This window comes from Chaetodon auriga, chromosome 7 (genome assembly GCF_051107435.1).
Source record: "Chaetodon auriga isolate fChaAug3 chromosome 7, fChaAug3.hap1, whole genome shotgun sequence".
Taxonomy (NCBI): Eukaryota; Metazoa; Chordata; class Actinopteri; order Chaetodontiformes; family Chaetodontidae; genus Chaetodon; species Chaetodon auriga.
Window position 1 is genome coordinate 3,587,863 of NC_135080.1, and position 22,073 is coordinate 3,609,935.

Consider the following 22,073-nt stretch of genomic DNA (forward strand, 5'->3'; position numbering starts at 1 on the left):
TAACGCGCGGAACATCACGCGCACACAAACAAACGCACGCTCCTTTTTATCCTCGTAACCGATAAACATACCTCATGAGTCTGGATGTCTAATGAGCAGCCCAAACGCACACACATCAGCCGTAAATCTGTCTTGTTTTCTAGTGAAAAACATTATCCTGTCACACTTAAAGCAGACGACTGATGGTATTTTGAGGTATGGCTCATTTACTGTTCACACCGTCAATCATTCTGTGAAACATACACAGTATATGCTGCATATATTCAACTTGTTTTCATGGTTGCAACACGACCTTCACAGTCTCACAGCTATCTTAAAAATAAGTAGAGATATAAACATGTGAGAGTAAAGTTTAATTACTTTGCAGGATTGTTTTTCCCTATTTCTTGCTGTGGGTGATTGACAGGAAGCACAGTGTAAATGAATGCATTCATATCAAAAACTTGACCGTCGTTGCAATGAAACAACAATAAATCAGAGAAACTTTGACAAAACCAAATTAAGTCTTTACTTTTACTGTGATAGATTATTTAACTCAGGAAACTCAGTTTTTTTCTGCTGTACGAGAACAAGACAGAAAACAGTCCACTGTAAATGCTCTGAAGGGGAGAAAATGAGGCCTGATATCTTCACCGATGCTGATTGTGTGCAGACACCAGCAGGAGAAACAGAAACAGGAAAGTGTAACTACTGGCACAAATTTACAAACAGGTAGTATTTCTTAATGAGGTTTTGGAAAACCCTGCTGGGACCGGTGCGGGTCAGTTATTACATGACCTACCACACAGCATCTGGGCAAGATCCAAAGAAGCTAATCCAATCTGTGTGTGTTTGTGTGTGTGTGTGTGTGTGTGTGGTCTCAGGTCAACCACTCAGGGCAGCATGATCAGCAGTGTGTGAGCTCAGGACACACACCGAGAGGATAGTGGGAAAGAGGAAATAAATTAATGGCCGTGAATGAAACCTCGGGGTTTGAGCCTTTGTGACGATGCTCCAGTACAAACACAGAGCTGCAACTTTGAAAAAGCCAAAACAAACTAATTCCACCATGAACAGACAGCCTAATGAACAGGTGAGCTTGGCTGACATTTCTAACAAACCTCATTCCTGCATGTCGCCTGCTGCATATAAAAACAGCTCCACAGTCGACCGGTCTGGAAACCTTCCTGGCCTGACCGAGCGGCGGCAACTAGTCTAATTTTGGCAGAAGTATGGTGAAGCCATCGTCACAGTCTAGCCCTTATAAAAGCAGATCCAGAGCGAGGCACCGGTCAGGACACGTGGGTTCCCAGAATGCTTAGTGTCCATGTGACTCTAGAGAAATGCCTGGCATCGTTAATCCACCTAATCCTTCCCTGTGGTGGCTTAATACTTAAACAAGATAGGCGGTGGTGGTGAGAAGGCCACACACACATACATACAGGAATATGATCTATTTACAATACACAGTGACACAAAGTCATTATTGATTTCCATTTCTTATTGCTTGGAACAAAAAATATTGACGAGTATGAGGGAACAGCATTCACTGCAGTTGCTGTGTTGTGCTAATATGTGGATGGGAGCAATTACAGCATTTTTATTAGCTTCTGTTATAGCTTGGATAACAGCTTTCAGGGTTGCATGTGTTTGTTTACTGTGTCTTGTGTTTGTTGCTTCTGTAATGACTGAATTTCCCATTGGGACAGTTGCAAAATGCACAACATAACACAAAATAACCACAATCTGTATGCAGAGGTTCAAGTCACTGATGAGTTATCGCATTGATCAACGCCATGTGTTTAGACTTCAGGCTGTTTAAAGGCATGAAAACACCTCCTGAATACTCACTCAAGTGTCAACATCATTACTGTGAGTGTATGAGAGCACAAAAGTGAATAAAATGGATGGACACTGGTGTTATTTGGTTTCTCGCGTTTGAGAATTTAGCGAGCTACTTAACTCAAGCTGCACTGATTGCAATGTCCCCTGAGATATGAAAGCCGATGTGCTGTCGCTGCAGAGAAATGAGTTGTTTCCCTCCACTTGCATCCATGCTGTTGCTTTCCAAGCACAGCGTTGCATTTGGTTTGCTTTGGGACCACCGTGGCACAGCTGAGTATATCTAAAACAGACAAATATCTGGACATGCAGGAGTGGTTTGTACTACTAATGAGCAATCAGGCTCTAATCAGGTTTTGCTTATTCAGATTATGAGCTTTAAGTAAGACAACCTGGTTAAGATGTTTACATGAGCTGGAAGTGTTAGAGCTGGGTGGGAATCACAATACAAAGATATAACGTGACAGGATGACAGCGGGTACTGTCAGAGGTTAACTCATGTTTAGGAGTACAAATAAGTATTTTCTTTTTCTTTTGATTAACTAATTAATTATTTAGTCTACAGACTGTCAAAAAAATCTTCAAATATCTTATTTTGTTCAATCAGCAATTCAAAATTTGATTTTAAGAAAGAAAACATTAAGAAAAGCTGCTAATCTTCTCATTAGAGAAGCTGGATCCAGAGACTGTTTGGCATTTTTCATTAATTTTACATGAGCTTACTTGTTATAATTTGAGGATGTGACTTCTATAATCCTGTCCATAGTGTCCGCTGCTCAGTGACGGGGCTCAATACAAGTCCTAAAATCGTTTTTAACCCTTTCACTATCTATCAGTATGAATACACGCACACACAAACACTGCAAATGAGCTTGTGTGACATTGGTGTGAAGCCTGTGGGAAGGCCAGAGCCCAAACCTCATCACTACAAAAGCAGTTCACCGGGAACAGATAACAGATGAGAGGGGGGAGGACACCGAGCAACAGAGGCACAGTGACATTTTCCTAGTGACCAAACACCTCCACCACCTCCCACCCCCAAAAGGGCAGACAGTAAAAACAGAGTGATAAAAGGAAAAAGGTGGTATGTTCATGGACTCTGAATCAAAAGGGCAACCCCTCACTGCAATGCAAATGAGCTCCTCTGTCTGAATGAAATGCCCTTTTGTCTTCTCCATTTGAAGTGTCCCAAGGCTACTCTGGAATTGCCCTGTGAGTCACCGCTCCAACCCCACAGTGTGAAAAACACTCCCACAGTTCGGGGAACAGTAGAGTTCAGTCAGTCCCACTTTCCCTCCAAAGGCAACAACCTAAAGCGGTGAAATTCACAGCTCCATGTCAACTCTGAGGGGGACTCTCCTTCCTCTTTAAGAGAGACGTCACTCACTTTCCTCCAGCAAAAGTCTCCATTTCTGCAAATAATCTCGTACTTTGTTCTCATACCAAACGTTTTCATACCTTTGCGCTAAAACTATTTACTGAACGCATTCAAGGGAAGCATGAGATGAATTTGTAAGCCCGTGTGTGAGTGTGTCTGGTGTTTTTTAGAGGTTGAAGTGACAGCTCCACAGAAAGCTGAACATTATGTTTCTGTTCACTAGTGGTCACCTCTGCTCGCCTCATTAACCTCCCATCATTCATAGCCAGGCGGGTCGGACAGAGAGGAAAGACTGCTGCTCCTTCTGCCCCGAACTGTCACTGGGGAGCGGAAAAACACCACACACCCAACGCCCACTGCACAAGACAATGACAAGGCCAGGACGCGCCGGTACCAGCCCCGGGTCAGACGGTAAGCCTATTTGTAATCCTTTCCGCTCAACCTGTGCTTGATTGAACATGCCTTTGTTAATGAGATGGCATGGAGCGGTTCCAGGGTGCGAAACACTGGAAATACCATTGATGCAACCATGTCCAATATTTCCTTTCATGTCTCGAGCCAAATGAAAAAAAATCAGAAGGGGAAAGGAGCCGATTGAGTCGGAGAGTTCAAAGTGATGAAGGATCTGTGGGAGACTCAATGAGGAAATTTTTACCTGTTTGACTCCGGTGACCAGTGGTGTGCTCTTAGATTAGCCTGCTGCCTTTTCACCGCTTGGTAATATTTGATTTTAAGTGCGCCGCTCTCAAGTTCGAGCACATGTTTATTTGACCTTCTAGCATTCCTGAGCAGAGCCGCTTAGCCCTAAAGACATGACATGAACCTGAGTGGGACTTAATGTCCTACTTGTGTATATGTTTACATACACACACACGGATAAAACACAAGTAACACATCATGATTAAACTGAGGAAAATAAACAATCCCAATGTTTCTCAAAGTTAAATCTCATCTCCCATAAATCTCCTCAATTTCTGTCTCAAAGAGCTTGCAGGCATTTGTGTCCACCTTTGCTGCATATTAACTTCAGTTTTGTGGTAATTATCTACCGGTGTTAATATTCTACCTGTTCCATCTGTTAATACACCAGTTTCCAAGGTGAGCTGTGATTGAGCTGCAGCTTGATCTCACTGAGCGTCCCCCGTGACGCCGCCATGCTCGGAGAAGGGAGATGAACGGAGGCGAGACGTGTTCGTAATTAAGCTCTGGGTAGAAGGTGCGTAGCAGCTCGCTGGCTGCAGGGTAACAGTTGTGGTGATTGAGTGGCACAGATCTGCCTGTGTGTCACGGGGAGATAACATGGCCTCTCTCCAGCTCACAGCCAACAGACGTGAATGACGACTTGTTCAAATGGCCCATCACTATGGAAACCCTCCACAAAAGCATCCCAGCTATTCACAAGGAGAAACATTGAGGCTGCAGAAGAAAAAGTGGCAGAGGGAGAAAGACAGAGAGGAGGGAAGCGGCAGGGAAAGAGAGAGAAACAGATTGAAGAAGTGGAGCAAGGAGGAGGGAGAAGAGAGCAGGGAGATAGATAATCAGAAGCTCACAGCGACAGAGGGGAGGACAGGAAGGAGGAAAAAAGAGGAGGGGGTTCGAGAAACAACAAAAATAATGGAGGAAGAGGGAACGAGGCCACAGTTGTGAGAGACTGGCATATGAGGCAGTGTGGCGTAGAGGGAGAGGAGATGGGAGGCGTAGCGTGAATGGCACGGAGGACACTCACAAGAACAGCTGCTCTGGCCTGTTTAGTGCATCCAGCAACGCCGTGTCCTTGTGTGCAAACAAGAAAAATGACCCTCAGCTCCATCGGTTCGCACATATCCCCCCCCCGACACACACACACACACACACACGCAGAGCAGACATACAGTACACAAAGCTACGCCTGTGCTCCGTCCCCTCACTGCGCCCATTGCCATGGCAGCGAGCATCGGCGTGTTCAGAAATGTCGCTCCCCACGACGAGCGGACGCCGCACCAACTGACGCTGGTTTCTCCGAAAACATTCACCAGACAGCAAGTCGCAGCTCGAGTTCTGGGAGGCATCGTGATCAGAGCAGTGAAACTAACCAGCGGTGGATGTTTTAGAATGACTGGCAGCAGGTTACCGCCATGTTGGAAAGTCCAGGTGAGTGTGGGTGAAAGTCATTAAACTAAAGTCAACAATAAACATGTTGAGATGATCTACAGACGTTCACTTGAGCTGAAAATGTTTTGAACTTAAAGAAAATGCCGCGATGCTGAGCTCCACAGGAGCAGAACTGAGACGTTCGAGATGAAAATAAGCGAAACTGGAGTTCCTGGTTTAACGTCTGTGAGGTCAGATGAGGCATGATGGCTTTTTGTGGCCGGAGGCAACCGAATGCAAAACCGCTTCAGCTGTCAAAGTGAGACAAAATTCAAATTCACATATCTGAACGCAGCCTGCTTTTAGTGGTGCCTGACTGCAATTGGTATGACTTTCAAAAAAGCTGCTTCATGTTGATTTAGTCTATTTTTCAGCTCCGCAACACACACTGTCACATTGTGAATATCATGCCTCGACATGCTGCTACGGTTCAAGTTGGAAGTTGAGGTATGAGGGACTAAAACATTTCAAGTGCAGCAGTGAGAGGGTGGCACGAGGTAAAGAGCTTAATACGTCCGTTTCAGGCATGTGATGCACTTCAGATGTTAACAAAGACAAAAGTCGGTGATTCATGTTCGCTCCTGAAAGTCTTGGTTTAGGTTCCACTTGTTGAGAGCGAGTATTTCAGAGCGTGATGAACCTCACCTTACCGAACTTATACAAAGCTTCCAGAGACGTCCTGTTAGCGGGTCCTCTCAGTCACTTCACATTTCCAAAGTCTGAAATTTCATATCTCTTCAAGAAGAACCTCATGTCCTCTCACCACTCAATCATAGTCTGATCTTTCTTCCCTGCTTGCTATAAATTGCTCTCATAAAAAAAGAAACCTTTGACATCTCTCCTTAGCTCATATTTTCTACTTTCTTAGCCTTGCACGTCTCACTTAAAGGACCATTTTATTATCAGAAGAATACTGTGGGGGCGCCATCGCTCTCACCCCTGCACTCCTTACTGTAGGCTGCTTGTAATCGCTGTGATCTTATAATTATTCTATGTGTTCATTTTAAGAGTGTCAACCAAAAGCCTGGCCTGTAAATGTAAATGTGGTGAAGTGGAGAGATACTAGGCCAAGAGAGGAGAAAAAAAAACTGTTAATTAGAGCAAAGCACTTTTTTTTCTCTCTGTGGCACACTGCCTTTTCACTGGGGAGAAGGTGTGTCTGGGCTATTTATAAGTGGCTCCAGTTGGTGGGCCAGTGGGGTCTTGTTTTGCAGGCCTGCCCTCACCAGCAGAGTTTGCTCAGAGTGAAACAAACACTGAAAAACATGAGGATTGCTCTACACTTTTTGGCTAAGTGGTATCATCCTAATTAGAATCACATTTGATCTTAAGAGGTTCTGTAAATGAGAGCTCGTAGTGGAAGCTATATACTACACTCCATTCTCTCTAATGAAGAATACTGTGACAAAACTGATTAAAAAGGTAAAAAAGGTGACATTCATTTATTTTTAGTGTCTGACATGCTGTCACAGCAGGCTCACACTGCGAGCATCATGATGTTATTGAGGGTAATGCAGCAGCCTGGAAAGATCTATGCAGTTATTTCATGGATCTAGTTTTCGGCCAAGAAATATGAGCAATTAAAATACATCATTCGTTCATTTTAAGCTGTGGTATTTTCTCTAATTTTATGTCATTTTGATGTGTCAAAAAATTACACATCACCTTTTCTACAACCATTGATTGGGGGGTTTACTGATGTACTCATTCATGAAATAAACTCATTTGCAGGCCAGGCATTGACGCATATTTCCACCTGCCAGTGATGAGCTTCAGCGGACCAAAGGGGCTGCGTTGGTGAGGATACCCCAGAGGCATAAAATACAATGTGAGAGGTCCAGATTAAACAATAGATCCATGAGTTTGAAGTTTTATCAGATGCCAAACCAGCGAGCTTATTAAGCAGCTCTGGAACATTATCACCTCGCCAATTATTTCATGTTTTGTTGTAACGACTGCAAGGTAAAAAGAAAAACATCCACGTTACAGAGCGATCGACCAGGAATGTGCACTTTCATGTGTTTGACTGGCCACTGCAGCTCCCCCCCAGAAGAAGACGTGTTCCATCAAAAGTTGAGTCAGTTTCAACTTTTTAGCAAGACGACCCCGTGTTCTCTCAGCACTGGTACCCCCGCTGTGCTGACGGACCGGTCTCATGCAAGTCGCTACAGGGGCTGCGTTTTATCCTTCAGAGCTCAAGTCAGACTAAAGCCTAAGAGGTGCGAACACGAACCTGTGAACACGATCAGTTGCATTTGTGGGAACGCACAACTAAGGCAGAGATGCTGCTACTGATGAGGGAGCTCAAGTGTGTTGACTGGTTCGCAAACCACACGGGAGCCAAGTTTCCTTGATCACTGAGGTCCAGTAGAAGGAAAGAAATTGATTTCAGCTGTTCTTGTTTTGCTTGTACACACAGTAAGATTCATCAGTGAAAGTCTCTGTCTTCACAGAAAAGCGTTCCTGGGAGTGAGGTTTTACTGTATGCGTGTTTTTACAAAGAGGCAAATCCAAGAAGCTCGTGCAAAGTGCAGCTCAGATATTTATAATGCAGGTCCAACAGACCAAAGGGCAGTCAGTCATGGGAAAAAACGTCCATTGCTGTGGATGGCAAAGCCATTTGCTGACGTCACAGGGCAAAGGTCCTCCCTTCTCCCCAATTTAATCCCTTTCCCCTCCCTCACTTCACACAGTTGCTTCCCTCTGACACATTTTCTCTGCTGTCAATACTGTGTGGTCTCTGCGTCTTTGTCTCAGCTGTTATCAGTCAGACACGCTGAGAGCTGCTGTTCAGATGCCTGCTCGTGAACACGCCTGACAGCCAACATCAGGATGCCTGCTGCATCTTCTGTTTCATTATTCTTTTTCTCTGAGGGCAGGGGCTTGCAGTGAAGTGAGGAGAACAGGGCAGAGCAGGAGGGGGCCGAAGAGCCATTTCCCCCACGGCCCCTCCTGACACAGATTTCAGGCGGCACGCATCTCCCTGAAATATTCCTCCTCTCCAGCCGCCTCACACACAGCTTGAGGGTCATCCACAGCCATCATAATATTGCATTTGGTTTGCCTACCTGGTTAGATTAGGTAGATACAGAGCAGATGCCTTCTAGCTGGCTGAGGAGCAGGAGGCAGGGAGGACAGAGGATGAAGGAGAGGAGGAGGCAAGGGAGCAAATTTGTTTCGATTCAGCTCGGGGTGTACTATTTGCAGTATGTGCTGCCAAATTTAGGAGGAGGCACGTCAAGCGATAGCGAGGGCTTGACTACAGCTTCCTCGTTAGTCCAATCACTGTCAAGAGATGTCGGCAAAGAGGCAAGGAATGCAGGAACAAAGATGGGCTGAAGGGGAGAGGCAGGGCAGAAGAGTGTGACTATTAGACAGTAAAACATGCCCTCTGCTATCTGTCCCTGAACTCTCAATAATTATCCATCATGAAAAATGTATCTGCCTCTCTCCTGCTTGGCCTTTACAGAACAGCAACGTTTCCGACAGCTTTAAAAAGAGACATAAAAACAGCACAAGGCCGAATAAATCCTTGATTGCTGCTCATTGCTGTAATTCTAACTGCTGGGTTTATTAGAGGCGTCGCTGAATTTGAGCCAATGTCCTCAAATGTCTCATGTGTCTCAATATGACAAAACAGGCCCGAAAGACGAAGGTGTGTGCTTGTGTTTGCAGAGGACGTTGGCATACGCATTAAACTCAGTCAACAGAGAAATAACTGATAACTGTGCTGCAGCGATAAAGAGATAATTACACCGAGGGTTTTACCCGGAGCTTGTTGTTCAGTTGCTAAGCTACGCAGGTGCATGATTGCATAAATAAGGTGCTGGACTGTAAAAACTATTTCTTGCAGGAAGGAGATAATTGCTTTTCATTTTGCGTTAATGACTCGAGGACTGCGATGACGGAGGTCTATTTTCAGGTGGATTTTTTGCAGCAGCCTCACAGCTGCGTGGTGTGCCGACTGCAGGCTCGGTGTGGCTGCCTCCTCTGCAGAGCTCCTGTCAGCACAATCACCCATTCTTCCCTTCTGCCCACTAAAAGCTCTCTGCATGAGCGACCCCTTCCATCCTCCATCTCCCTCCTTTCATCTCTATTCACTTTGAGCACTCTGGACAACTGTTTGTGCACCCATCTCCTCTTGCCTCGGCTATCTCTATACATTTACCTCGCCACCTGCTTCTCTCTGACTCTCTCAGTCAGTGTCTGTCTCACGGCCACGTGAGCTGGCGACCCTCTCAGCCCTCTCTATCCGGGCTTACCGTCCACGTGGCCTAGAGCGGATTACATTCTTGACATCACTGTGCCAGATGTTTATGACTAAAATAGACAGAACAACTAGCTTCAATACGAAGTCAAAAAATGCATTTAGCTTGAATTTGACACTGCATTGCTCTAGTTTATAGGGAAAGATTCGCTTTTGCCTAATGACCTCCCCTGCTTCCTTCGTCTCCAACGTGTCTCTCTTTAATTGGGATGAGAGCTGCTGTCTTCATTACCTTGTTCAACAGACTAAGTCGGAGGTGGAGAGAGGACTCGAGTCACATGACTGGACTTTGAGTCGCACATTTGAGGACACCGATAAGAGTCGACTTCACTTTGACTTGGTATTCACGAGACCTGACTTAGACTTGAGACAGATGACTCGAAAGGATGCACTTAATTGTGAATGTAAAAGACAATAAGGGCCATTTAATGAGTCGATTCATGTCACCGTACCTCCTCCACTGCTGTTATAATTTCACATGACTTGCTTGACTTGCAGCAGGGACTCGACTTGACTTGCATGCGACTCTTACATGTGTGACTTCCTTCCACCTCTGGACTAAATTGACTAGCTTTGTCTTCACTTCATTGCTTGCTTCCTCCCCTCAAAGCTTGCATTTTTTCCATTCTTCCTCCCGCAGCTTCTGCTCTCTCCAATGAGCCGGTATGGAGATCAAATAGCCGATAAGCCGCCCACTGTAACATACACATTAGCATGATTAAATTGGCCATTGCCTGCCCATTTATTAAAAGCCTCTCTGTGCTGGGTGGGAGGTCTATCTAGCCGGTGAGTGCAGTAGGGGAGGGATGGGCTGTGTGTGCGCGAGTGTCCACGGTGTGTATCGCTGTCATGTGTGTGTCTAAGCCTGACATCTCCAAGGCAGAGAAGTTAATGAGGGTTGCAGGGGTATTTCTGACACAGTCCTGTCTTCCTGTGGGGAATTTCAGGTGATGTGATGGAGGGAGAGCCTGTTGCGAAGCGATAGCCGGGCGGGAAAAAGTCTGCGGTGGTCTCCTCTCTGGCAGTGGCTACACAGGAGATTTAGGGCTTAGGCGATTGTTAGTCGGGGCTCAGTTTGTTTTGAACCATGGGCCTGTGTTTTCTGCGGGCCGCGTTATGTGGACGCTGACTCTTTCCCCACTTTGTGCTGCACTCTCAGCAGTTTAAAAGAGGAGGATTAGACGCAGCAGCGTGCCTCTCTCTTGTCTGACGAAGAGCACAGCCGCATAATCTCTCGTGCTGAGGAGAGGGGATTTGAAAGAAATGACCTGTGCTCACTTCACTTTCTCTTGCCTCTCTTTCTCTCACACCCTCCGAGTTGAGTGAAAACACAGCGCTGCATCCTTCCTTCCTTCCTTCCGTCACACCCACTCCCGCTTTTTCATTTTCCTGCTGGATGACTACGCTCATCAGCATGCAGCACCACGCGGTTGTTCCTCAGGACCAGGCAGGCTAGCAGACAGGCAGGCAGACTTGTCAATAAAGGAACAACAGTAACTGGGCACCTCAGCGAGGCCTCCAGCCCTATCGCTGACGTCTCTCTCAGCTGCCTGGACTCTCTCAGTTAATGAGCACGTAATTGTTGAGCAAGCAAAAGAGAAATTGGGGAAGCGAGGAGGGAAGAGGGCCATGAGGTGAGAGGTGTAAAAGAGATAGCAGAATGAGAGGAGAGGGAGGTGAGGAAAGCACAAGGACAGAGTGTTCCAGTGAACAAAGTAAGACATAAAATAGCCAATTTGTCCCAAAATGTGTGGTGCAGTATAGTCGGCAGGGAGAGAAGAGGGGATGAAGAACGCTGTGTCTAAATCAGTGGGACTGTGGGGGGAATGCTGCTCGGTGGGAGCTGACATTGAGAGCAGGCGGGGAAAAGCAGTTTCAAGGACAACATGGAAATATCACACTCAGTCACTACAAGGCAGCCATGAGTTGTGATGAGGCCATGTCGGAGCAGGAGAGCGGCCAGAGAACGGCGGGAGGAAGAGCGAGATCAAGGACGCGTAGCGATGTTTCCAAAAGATCTGACAACGTGACACGAGAGTAGGTGACAGATGTACTGCGTGGGAATGCTGAAAGAGAGGAGAAAGTTGTTGACCTTACTAGCACTGGCACGATACCAGGGGACTGACCTTGATGCCACAACTAATCCTAGCATATTTGGATTCAAAACCAAAGCAGAAAAGCACAAATACCAAGCTGCAAAAATGTCTGGAGGAAATTTTGCACCAGAAAATACATCAATAATAATTGTTTATGCAATCTTTAAGCAAAATTTCCAAATACTCCTCAGCTGTTACACACTGAAACCCCATGTTTCTGTTCAATGCACAGCTCTGAATTTTCCATTTGAAAGTGCAGAGATGAAAGACTCTGAACCTTGTTCACAGGAACGTTTCTGTCAAGCGTTAACTGTGAGACGACCTTTATCATACACATATTCCAAATTCACACGTACTATGAGCCGTGTGTAGGTGATGCTAAAATGGATTTTCAGCTTGCAGAATGCATTTCCGACAACATATTGATAGATAAAAATATATACTAAAATTAAATAGTTTTTCATCTCCGTCGGTCGAGGTTGTATTGCAATTTTCAGTCAGCACTGAGCCTGACTCTGATTACCACATGGAGAGAAGTTATAGACGGCAGCTGAGTTTGACTCTGGTCCCAGCATGCAGCGCCACTCTCCCATGACCACCCAGGCCGATTTTAAATGAATCTGTGCTCTGATTGCAGAGCTCCGTGCTCCTTTTTCTCCCCTGCAGACACCGAGCAGTGGACCAGAGACACAGCCCACATGTCTGCATTACACTGCGATGCTCTCGGCAATGCAAGGGAGGCCATCTTCAGCAGGAGAAAATGATGGATGTAATGTAGATATACTTATCTGTCATTAAGCCCTGCTCTGCCCTCCCTAAGCCACTCCTCAGGGGGAGGGCGGAGGGATTTCTATCAAACTAGTGGGGAATATAACTCTATGCTGAGGCCAACAGCTAATCAGTCATGCCTCCATGGAGAAGACACAGACTTCACAGCAGGAGCATCCGTCTCTAAGCTTGTCTTCTATACTTGCTTTCTGTCAGTCGTCTGACCTTGCTCCCCCACCTCCTCTGTCTTCCCCTACAGACCCTTTCGCGGCATCTTACTTCTTCTCAGGGAGAGAACCCAGAACCGAACCAGCACAATGACAGCGACTATGAGGCAGACAAACCCCCGCGCCCTCGCATGACTGCGCCACAGTGTCCACCCGTCAGCTGCCAGCACCTCAATAATAGCGCAGCGACGCTAAATAGGCTCCTGAAACATAAGGACGGGAGGTGATGAACACTGAAGGGAGCGGTTGGAGGGTAGGTGGGCAATGGAGGGGGTGGAGTCTGGTGAAGGCGGCTAGCTGCTCAGAACTCTATAATTAGCTGCAGAAGATCAAATGACTTTTAATGGGTTTGTCTGAAAACAGCAGACTATTTCAGATTTGCGCTCGGAGCTATATTCATATCTCATCAAACTAATGGAATTCTCCGGAGTGCTTGATTGGTTTTTATCTCAGATCAAAATGGCCGATAGAGGTGCATGGCTGCAGCATTCATGAGCTGCAGTTTTGTAATGAAAAGAGTGCAATTTGAGGGCACCATTATGTAACGCAGAAATGGTTGTAACAAAAACTTCTGATGTCAAATGACACGAGCAGTCCTTCAGCTGGTGATCTGACAGCATTCACGGTGTGATGCACAATCATTGTTGCTATAGGAGTCATTTCACACGGATGTTTCACTGCGAACGGTCTTATAATGACTTCTGCTGACAGATAATGGAAACCTTTACTGGTCATTAGTTGGAGAATTAATAAGAGAGACACTACAAGGATAATATCAGGGTCATAGCTCAGCCGCTGCCTGATCCGGGCGGAGGGAGGTCTGGTGCAGAATGCTAAACATGCTGCCTACAAATAGGCCATGAGCATGCAGTAACACTGATACACACACTGTGCGATGAGACACACTTGGGGGACTGTTCAGTGCAGACACAATTAGTTGACTAATTGATTAGTCAACCAACAGAAAATTAACTGATCGTTTGATAACTGATTAATCTGCTGAGTCATTTTTCAAGCTGAATATGCCAATTGTGCTGGTTCCGGCTTCTCAAATGTGCAGATTGGCTGCTTTTCTCTGGTTTATGTCATAATTGAATATCTTTGCTTTGGATTGTTGATTGGACAAAACGAGCGACCTGACGAAGACATCTCGAGCCTCTACACAACTCTGTGAGCTCTCCATCCACTGAAAAAATATCAACAAAAGAAACAGTAAAAATAATCATGGCTTGCAGCCCGACAACTGCTCTAACCCTTCTGACTCCTGCAAGGTTATTGTTTCTGCATAATAAACTGTACTCCTGAAAACTTGTGTACAGTTGATCCAGGGGAAATAAAGGGCGATACACACTGAGGCACAATGTGAAATTATACATGTCACAGTCTGTGTGTCTATGAGTGTCCCTTGTTTCCCTGGGTTTCCTGCTAGCATTCAAGCTACATTAATTTCCCCTCCTCAGTCATCTGGGTTTTTCTATTTTAGACTGAGGAAATTATGTCCGCGAACGGGTTCTGCCTCTCATTTATATTTTGCCTTCTCCTTAAATTATACAATGCACAAACCCTCTTTTTATTGCTTGTGCGAGGGCAGGGAGGGGATCTGTGGGCTTTAGCTCTTCATCATGCATGAACACCTCTCATTAAATTAATTACAGAGCATGAAGGTAGGAGCTTAAAGATAAGTAGGGGAAAAACTCAAAGGTTTTTTTTTTCATCTAATTTCTATTACAGGAAAAAAAAAATCTCGCTCAGAAGCTCAAGGTAGAACGCGTAGCTTCTCCCTTTCCCACTTCCTCCTTCGCAGGTGAAATTTCCCCTATGTCTGCCCGTGTCCCATGTGGACCATCCTACAGAGCTGCTGTTTGTCCTTGGCCACCTTCTCCTTGAGAAAGTGCTGTATCAGACAGGCTGCTAACAGGGCCGTCACGTAGCTGGAGTACCAGCAGCAGCAGCAGCAGCGGCGGCGGCAGCACGGGCCTCTCTTTGGGGGTATACGGTTACACTGCACTGCTTCTATCTCTTACCATTCTGACATTTTCATTTCCCCCCACTCTCCTGAGGAAAAAGGGATGAAGCTAAAAGAGAAAAGGAAACAGGATGGACTCCATGTCGCTGTTGGTTCCAGTCTGGATGATACCACTTACACTACAGGCACGGGGGTAAAGAGAGGAGGGATGTGAGAGAAGCTCAGTAAGCAGGAAGACGGACAAGGAGGGAGCTGGAACTAACATGCTCTGTTTTCCCTCGCAGCGAATGGAGTGTTTGTGCAGCGTTGCTCAGCAAATCAGAGAAATACAGCAGCGAGGCAGCCTGCCAGTCATCCAGCCTTGCCTATCAAGTCAAGAGCTTCCTTCCACATTTTCCTTCGGCTATAAAACTGGTGCTCTGTGTTTGAACCTGGGCATGCAGATAAGTTAAGAGCAGAACTTGATCAAATAGACCTTCTCAGGGCTCTCAAATCACCACAAAACAAGAGGAAAACAGACACTGCGGCTCTGACAGTCCTCAAATCACAAACTAAAGCACACTGAGCACGACGCCAAGACACTAAACATCAAAAAATGGCCTCCCAGCTTGCTGCACGCACATCCAGAGAAAATAAGGACAGAGCCATACAATAAACAAAGACACGCAAATACACACACAAAGACAGACAGGCAGACCCACCCACACGCTCGAGCCCTCACACAGAAATAGACAAAGAAACAAATCAACAAAGCACTGAGAAAAGACACATCAATTATAACTGAAGTTTGGAAAACTGGGTCTGATCTGAATGCTCTTGTTTGACAAAATTCAGTTGAAGATGGGTTCAAACATGAGTAGAAGAAAAAACAGCCCCTGAGTAATTTATGCTCTTACATTTTCTGGTGTAGTTGAGCATGCAAACAGCAGGAAACCGTGCCAGGCACACAGTCAGACTGGCTCTTTGCTTCTCAGCTGCCTGCCTCCATTCTATCTCACTTTGTGCAAGCAAAAGACAAATCAGTGCACAGGCCTCGCCCGAGCCTGCATATGACTCACTGATCAAACAAAAACGAGAGCTACACACCTGAATAAGACAAGGAGAGGACGGCAGACACAGTTCACGTCACATATGGACAGACAGGGACTGAGGACGAGGCGGGCGGGGCCATAGGCAGAGGTACAAGTGCACTATAACTCATAGATAGCACACCGGATATTTTATTCATGGGAAGAAAAACCCAAGCAGCGAGAGTGACTCACTGTGCCACAGGGAGACACACACACACACACACACACACACACACACACACACACACACACACACACACGCACACACCGAGAAGTGGGGTGACAGGGTTTAACCCACCTACGTTGACTGCCTTCTCATTCTCAAACAGAAAACACATTAAAAAATAAAGTCTGAAATGGCAGGGCTCCTTTCAGAGGATGAAAGGGGATGTTTTCATCTACCCAACTTGCCAGAGTGTACAGTCTCTCTCTCTCACAGCGCTATCACAGGAAGAGAGCGGCTCGCAGCACAATGCAGTGAGCCGTTTGCACTTCAGGCTATGCATTCCTGAGCACTCTGGCATATAAACTGACAAAGGAATTCTCATGCAGCCGTGCTGAGCCAGGCTGCTGTCGACAACACGCAGACCCAGGTGTGGTGGCGTTCACGCTGGCTGCGGGACTGTCGACGCTGTGCAGATTGACCTACATATGGCGGCAGGCCTGGTGCAACTTAAGCGATGTGCAGTCATCAGTGTGCCGATCTGAACCCACTCACTCCCCGCCAAGTTACCGCCACCCAGGATCCCTCACAGAGAAAAACGGACTAAATATGTGATGAGCTGAGCCATAGGAGGACTCAGGCGTACACACACGCATTTCAAAGGCGCACGCAGACACAAAAACACGCATTTCCAGTTGCAAAAAAACTGAGGCAACTCTGCTCACTTGGGATAATTAGAGCGCACGCAGAGCCTGGGAGACAAAGCCTGGCATCGTGAGAACAAGGCTCGCCTGATGAGGCCTCTCTATTTAAATCCCCGGGATGAGCTGAGAGTGTGTCTGTCGATGGAATCACTCCAGGAGACATGCACGGGCTTGGAGGGAGAAACAGCCAAGGCAGCGCAAGGAAGACAGAAAACTGCACATGAACCGAGTGGCAGGAAGGTGTCTTGGAGGAAATGAAAGGACAGAGAATAAGAGATAAGATTCAGACAAATATCCCTCCCTGCTGTTAGTCACGGAGCACAGATCACACTTGGATGTCGAGCGAACACCGATGAAATTACACACAGGTGACTCACTGTGTTCTGTGCCACTTTAAAGCCAGCTTGCCTGTGCTGGGTTTGGAAATGAGGGTTTGACTGAGTGAGTAGGCGAGTGGGGGAGTGAACTGAGCAGATAGAGATGGGTATGGCTCCAGGATTAGTACCTTTCCCTTTGCAGATCTATAAGCACCAAGTGTTTCTTGTCGCTAAGAGGATTCCCGGGGATACGGGGCTGTCCCAACAATTGAAAGCAAGGTTTTAGGCACTAATCTACAAATTCAAGGGCGAGCGAGGCTGATTCTCAGCTGATGCAGCACATGCCGCTGCCGTCAACTTGATTGACACAGCGGAGCGTGGAGGTCAAAGAGGCAATCTTAGCAGCTTAGAGGAGAGAGGAGAAGCAGCCTACAGGAGGCTTTAAGTGTGCTCCACCAACTGCAGCCATGTTATTGAGAGATCATTATCAGATGCAAGTGCTACTGATTGTTTTGCTTTTTTCTCAGGCGTGAAATGTCGCCCACCGTCCGCCTTGACCCTTGTTTCCACTCGCTATCTTGATCACCTCTGTATGGTAACAGCACCCTGAGCTGTCCCGGCTATTCAGGGCCACACAAAAGGCCCTCATAGGGAATCATTCAGCCCTCCCAACAGACGGCTCGACGGCACCCGCCCCGACAATCACAGCCAACTGGGGGCATTCATTCACATGCAATTGTTCAGTATCAGCCCATATCCAGAGCAAACACACACAAGGAAGCACACAGGAGCAGACTTTAATATCAGTGCTCGCCTACAAGCACACATGGCCAAGCACGCACACACACTCTGGACGATAAGGGAAAAAATGCTGTTGCAAGAGGACTGCAACCAAAGAGCAGTAAGCACAGCACCACAGTCATTTTTTTGGGTTGTGCTACTTCTCCCTGTGTACAAGTACACAGCATTTGTGCACGTGGAGCTGCTCTGACGAGCTCAGATTTGCAAACAGGCCCTAAAAAGGCGAAGTCACTGCACCGGCACGAGTTAACGCTGCCATTTTTAAGTGCTGATGTATTTGATGCTACAGGCCCACTTGCTGTAGCCAACAACAAGCCGACTGGGACATTATTTGGATTTTCTGACAGGCACAAAAATCTGATGTTGTGTTGCGTAACACTCAGTCATTTTTACACTGTGTGTCATGGCTGTGATAATCTCTTCTTGCTTAAGTCAGCAGAGAATAAAATGTACTGAATGCATTAACTGTTCCAGATATTCTGTATTCCATTAATCCAGTGGGAGCGATATCAGCAAATGCCTCAGTGTGATGCAATTCTCTGGGTAAACCTGCTATGTGGATCTAGCCTGCGCCCTATTTCTAAATTAGCTCCAGAAAAGACACAGCTGCTCACTCTGGATTCTCCACGAGCAAGTGAAAAACCCTGCTCGTTGTTTTTTGGACACGAAAGAGGAACCAGGGCAAAACCTTTTGAAGCCACTGCAGACTGTAAAACCTTGTGACACAAAGATGCTCGGATGAGAAGGGGGGAAACACAGCTGAGGAAACAAAAGCCCGCAATCTGGCACTCTCGCAGGTATCTGACAAAACAAAACCGTTTACACAGCTGAAGTAGTCGGCTCACAAAACGCTTCCAAAGGAGGAGAAACTGCGAAACAAGAGGGCCGTCGGCTCTCCGACAGTCGCAGCACACAAAGAGATGAGGAAATATGGAAGGAGAGAGGTGGATGAGAGCGAATAAACCATCCCTGACCAACAGCGAGGGCGTCTCTGAGGAGCTCTCCCAGCCTCGTAAATTCAAGCTCAAGGTCCAGGGGAGCCAGCGCAGTCAGCGTGTCAGCACAGCGATATCTACCTCCGCTGTGTGTCCACAAGCTCATCAGCTGGGCCACGTCTGCACACACCAGCAGCTTCACTGACAAACAGCAAGCACTTGTTTTCAGGCTGCGCAGCCTTGACATGGTTCAAACTGAGAGTTACACAGCGAAGGGCAACACTGCTTTGACTACATTACCAGCCGAGCTGAGAAAAGGACAGTTTGATGTTTAACTTAATGCCTGAGAAATGTAGGACTTCCTGAATCTATAATCGTTTACTTCACTTCACTAAAGATGAAGCCGTTTTTGAGCAGCCACACACGATAAATCCTCTAAATGTACACAGTCTTCTGTTTGTTGTCGTCTTCCTCTGACTAAAAGGTGTTCATAATTACGTTTCACCCTGCAGGTGTATACTCAGGTATTTGATTATCACCACCTCAGTGCTAAGTCTTGCGTTTCCTGTGGACAGTGTGCATTTGGAGGCACAGGAGGATATGAATATCCATACCATGAGATTAAAATGCCACATCAAACACAGAAAAAAGCTTTGTCCTTCAGGACAGCCCATTGATTAAAACACGGGAATCCTCAGCATGCGCCTTACAGTCAAGACGTACAGCAGCCACCATAAATTTCTCAATTTAATCTGGGTGACTGATCGGGAGAATTCAGTGATTTCACCCATTAATCATCTCAGGAGAGTCTGTACAGTATCGATCAGCACGTCTGTGCGGTTAGGAAGGCTGACTGAGGAGGCAATCATTGCAGAGGGGACAGGTCTTTGTAGAGAGAGTGCAGCAGCATAGATTTTGTTAGGGACATAATAACCATTATTCCCCCCCACACAATGCCAGCCAATACTGCCTCAAAATGGCTGAGGTTTCTGTCGCAAACACAGGAGGGAGAGAAACCTTCCCTGATAACCACTTTGCACTGAGCACAACAGTGCCAGGAGGAGACGTCTTGTTAAATGTTTTGTCATGGTTGCCCCAGCAGTGAGCAGGCAGCCTTGTGTTTGCTCTGCGGGGTTGGGGGGCTGTTTGCTCTGAAAAAGGTTGCATTGTTATCAGATGACACACACGTCTGACTCTGCAGGCATCGGTGTCCAGGGACAATAACTGGTGAGCCGGCAGGAAAATAGGACATCAGGCAGGTAAGGTGTGCGTGCACGTGTGTGAGCAGGGGTGTCTGTCCGGGGGGACCAACAACTGGGTCATTTGGATCTAACAAATCGATTGTTTCAGTGGTTCAAACCATAACACAGACTACAAGCCTGTGAAAATAAGACATTAACAGACAATACTGAGTGGGAAGAGGGGCCTCCTGCATCACAGGGCCAGCACAAGAGGGGGCCATCCTGTAGAGACAGGAGAAGCTGGAGTTTGGACACATACGCAGAGGATTTCGGAAAATAATACATGATGATTCCTCATAGACACAACTGTTGCAGAGCAGGCAGCATACTGCGGAGGTCCTGTGTGTCCCCAAAGGCCTGACAAAGCGACAGCTGTCTTTCATTTGATCTCTGCAGCAAAGCCTGCTATAATTCATGTTTCAGCACCTTCCGGCTCCACATTGTTCAACTCACACCAACCAGCTGCAATCAGTGCTGGAGAAGGAGGAGAAGAATGACCTGAAGGCGAGCTCATTAATATTTAACCAGGTCTGATGTTATATCAGCCTCACGAACAGCTCCAAAACATTTTAAACTGTATACAAATATGAAATGCGCCGTGCGTAAATCTTTACACGACTAACTGGAATCAGTCTGCTCAGCTCCGCTACTTGTGTGCGGGTCTTGTCTGGGAGAGTCACAGAAAATAAAAATCCAGCGAGATAAAACAGTGTTTTCGCTCGCAGATCAGCAGAGCTCAGCCACAAATGCCTCATGCGAGGAAAGGACAAAATACAGGCCGAAAAGACTGGCTTTAGCATGAGCGAATCACACTGGGGGGTTTGATCCAAATCAGACGAACCTGGCACAGAATAAAGCCGAAGACGTTTCAGATCACATACCTCGATATAGCCGGCCAGCGCTGGAACCACAATGCCCAAAATCAGGACAGATATCGCCGGGACTGAACCCATCTTCCAGATCTCCTCTTATGCTACTGTAAATAACTTATATCCTGAGAGCTATGCGTGTGAAGTGACGTCCGGAGGGATAAAGAGCAAACCGGGTCCTGGGAGTCCTTTGAGAATGTGTCCCGGAGCGCGACGCGGCGCGAGTCCGGCTCCGCTTGTTTTGTTACCCGAGCTGGACAGAAATGTTGGAGGGAGACTGTCTGTCGGTCTCCTCTGGAAATGTGGACTGAGTGTCTGTGGCGCGGCTGCTGAGCCTCCGCTGCTGCCTCCTCCCTCCTCCGGTTCATCTGATCCAGACGCAGCGCAGTGCGCCACCAAGCGACCCGCTGCGCAACATCCATCCACCCTGCAACTCTCTTTAGGCTGGACAGGTCATGAAGAATGACAACATTCATTCATTTAAACATCTGTTCAGTGGGCTGCGGCGGTGGAGGGAGCACATATCCAAAAGTACTGCTTTTAACTTCTCTGTGGCACTTTACTCCATCACCGCATCTGCTTTACAGCTGCAGTCACTTCATATTAAAACATGTTTACACAAGTTTATTGAGTAGCTAAAAGCAGCTCTACCTCAGCCTGCTGCATGTTTGTATGCATCAATGTGTAAATAAAATGTACTTTTGTAGCTGGTTTATTATTATTATTATTATTATTATTATTATTATTATTATTATTGTTGTTGTTATTATTATTATTATTATTATTATTATGAATACAGGCCTTGTATTTGTAATTGAGTAATTTTACATCGTGGTATTGCTGTTTTACTTCAATAAATGATCTGAATCTACTTTTTGAGTACAGCTGAGCTAAATATGAGAAAGACAAAGACACCATGGCGGAAAGTAAAGTACATTTAATCAAGTTCTAGTGCTCGTAGTAAAACTACGAAGTTTATTTTACTGTAGTATTTCCATTTACTCCACAACAACACAAGGGGAATATTATACCTTCTACCCCTCCAACAATTATCTGACAGCTGGATTTACTTCACAGACATTTTCTACACACAACATGCAATCAGCTTATGTAATACTGTTTTATTAGCACTGTTTTAAATGAAACTGGGACATCAACCAATTATCCGTTGATGATTTCAATTGTTTGTTTAAATAAAAGATTAAATAAAATAATAAAGAACAATAAAAGAGAGTCCAAGATGATTCCGACAACCCCCACTTTACTTCCCATACTGTAAGTATATTTATATATTTATTTACTTTTTCTTATGTCAAATTT

The 22,073-nt window shown here is 46.2% G+C and overlaps 1 protein-coding gene across 8 annotated transcripts in view; it reads right to left on the reverse strand.

The window, feature by feature from the left end:
- The window catches only part of aplp2 (amyloid beta (A4) precursor-like protein 2), a 51,910-nt gene extending 30,787 nt beyond the window's left edge, over window positions 1–21,123 (reverse strand). For 5 of the 8 annotated variants that reach the window (XM_076735434.1, XM_076735432.1, XM_076735430.1 and 2 more), the window contains exon 1: window positions 20,766–21,070. In XM_076735434.1, coding sequence (XP_076591549.1) covers window positions 20,766–20,837 — 72 coding nt within the window. In that variant the 5' untranslated portion in view covers window positions 20,838–21,070. Of the gene's footprint in view, window positions 1–20,765 lie in introns of all 8 variants that reach the window. The other 3 variants (XM_076735426.1, XM_076735433.1, XM_076735431.1) reach the window with 3 other exon arrangements.
- Between the last annotated feature and the right edge of the window lie 950 nt (window positions 21,124–22,073).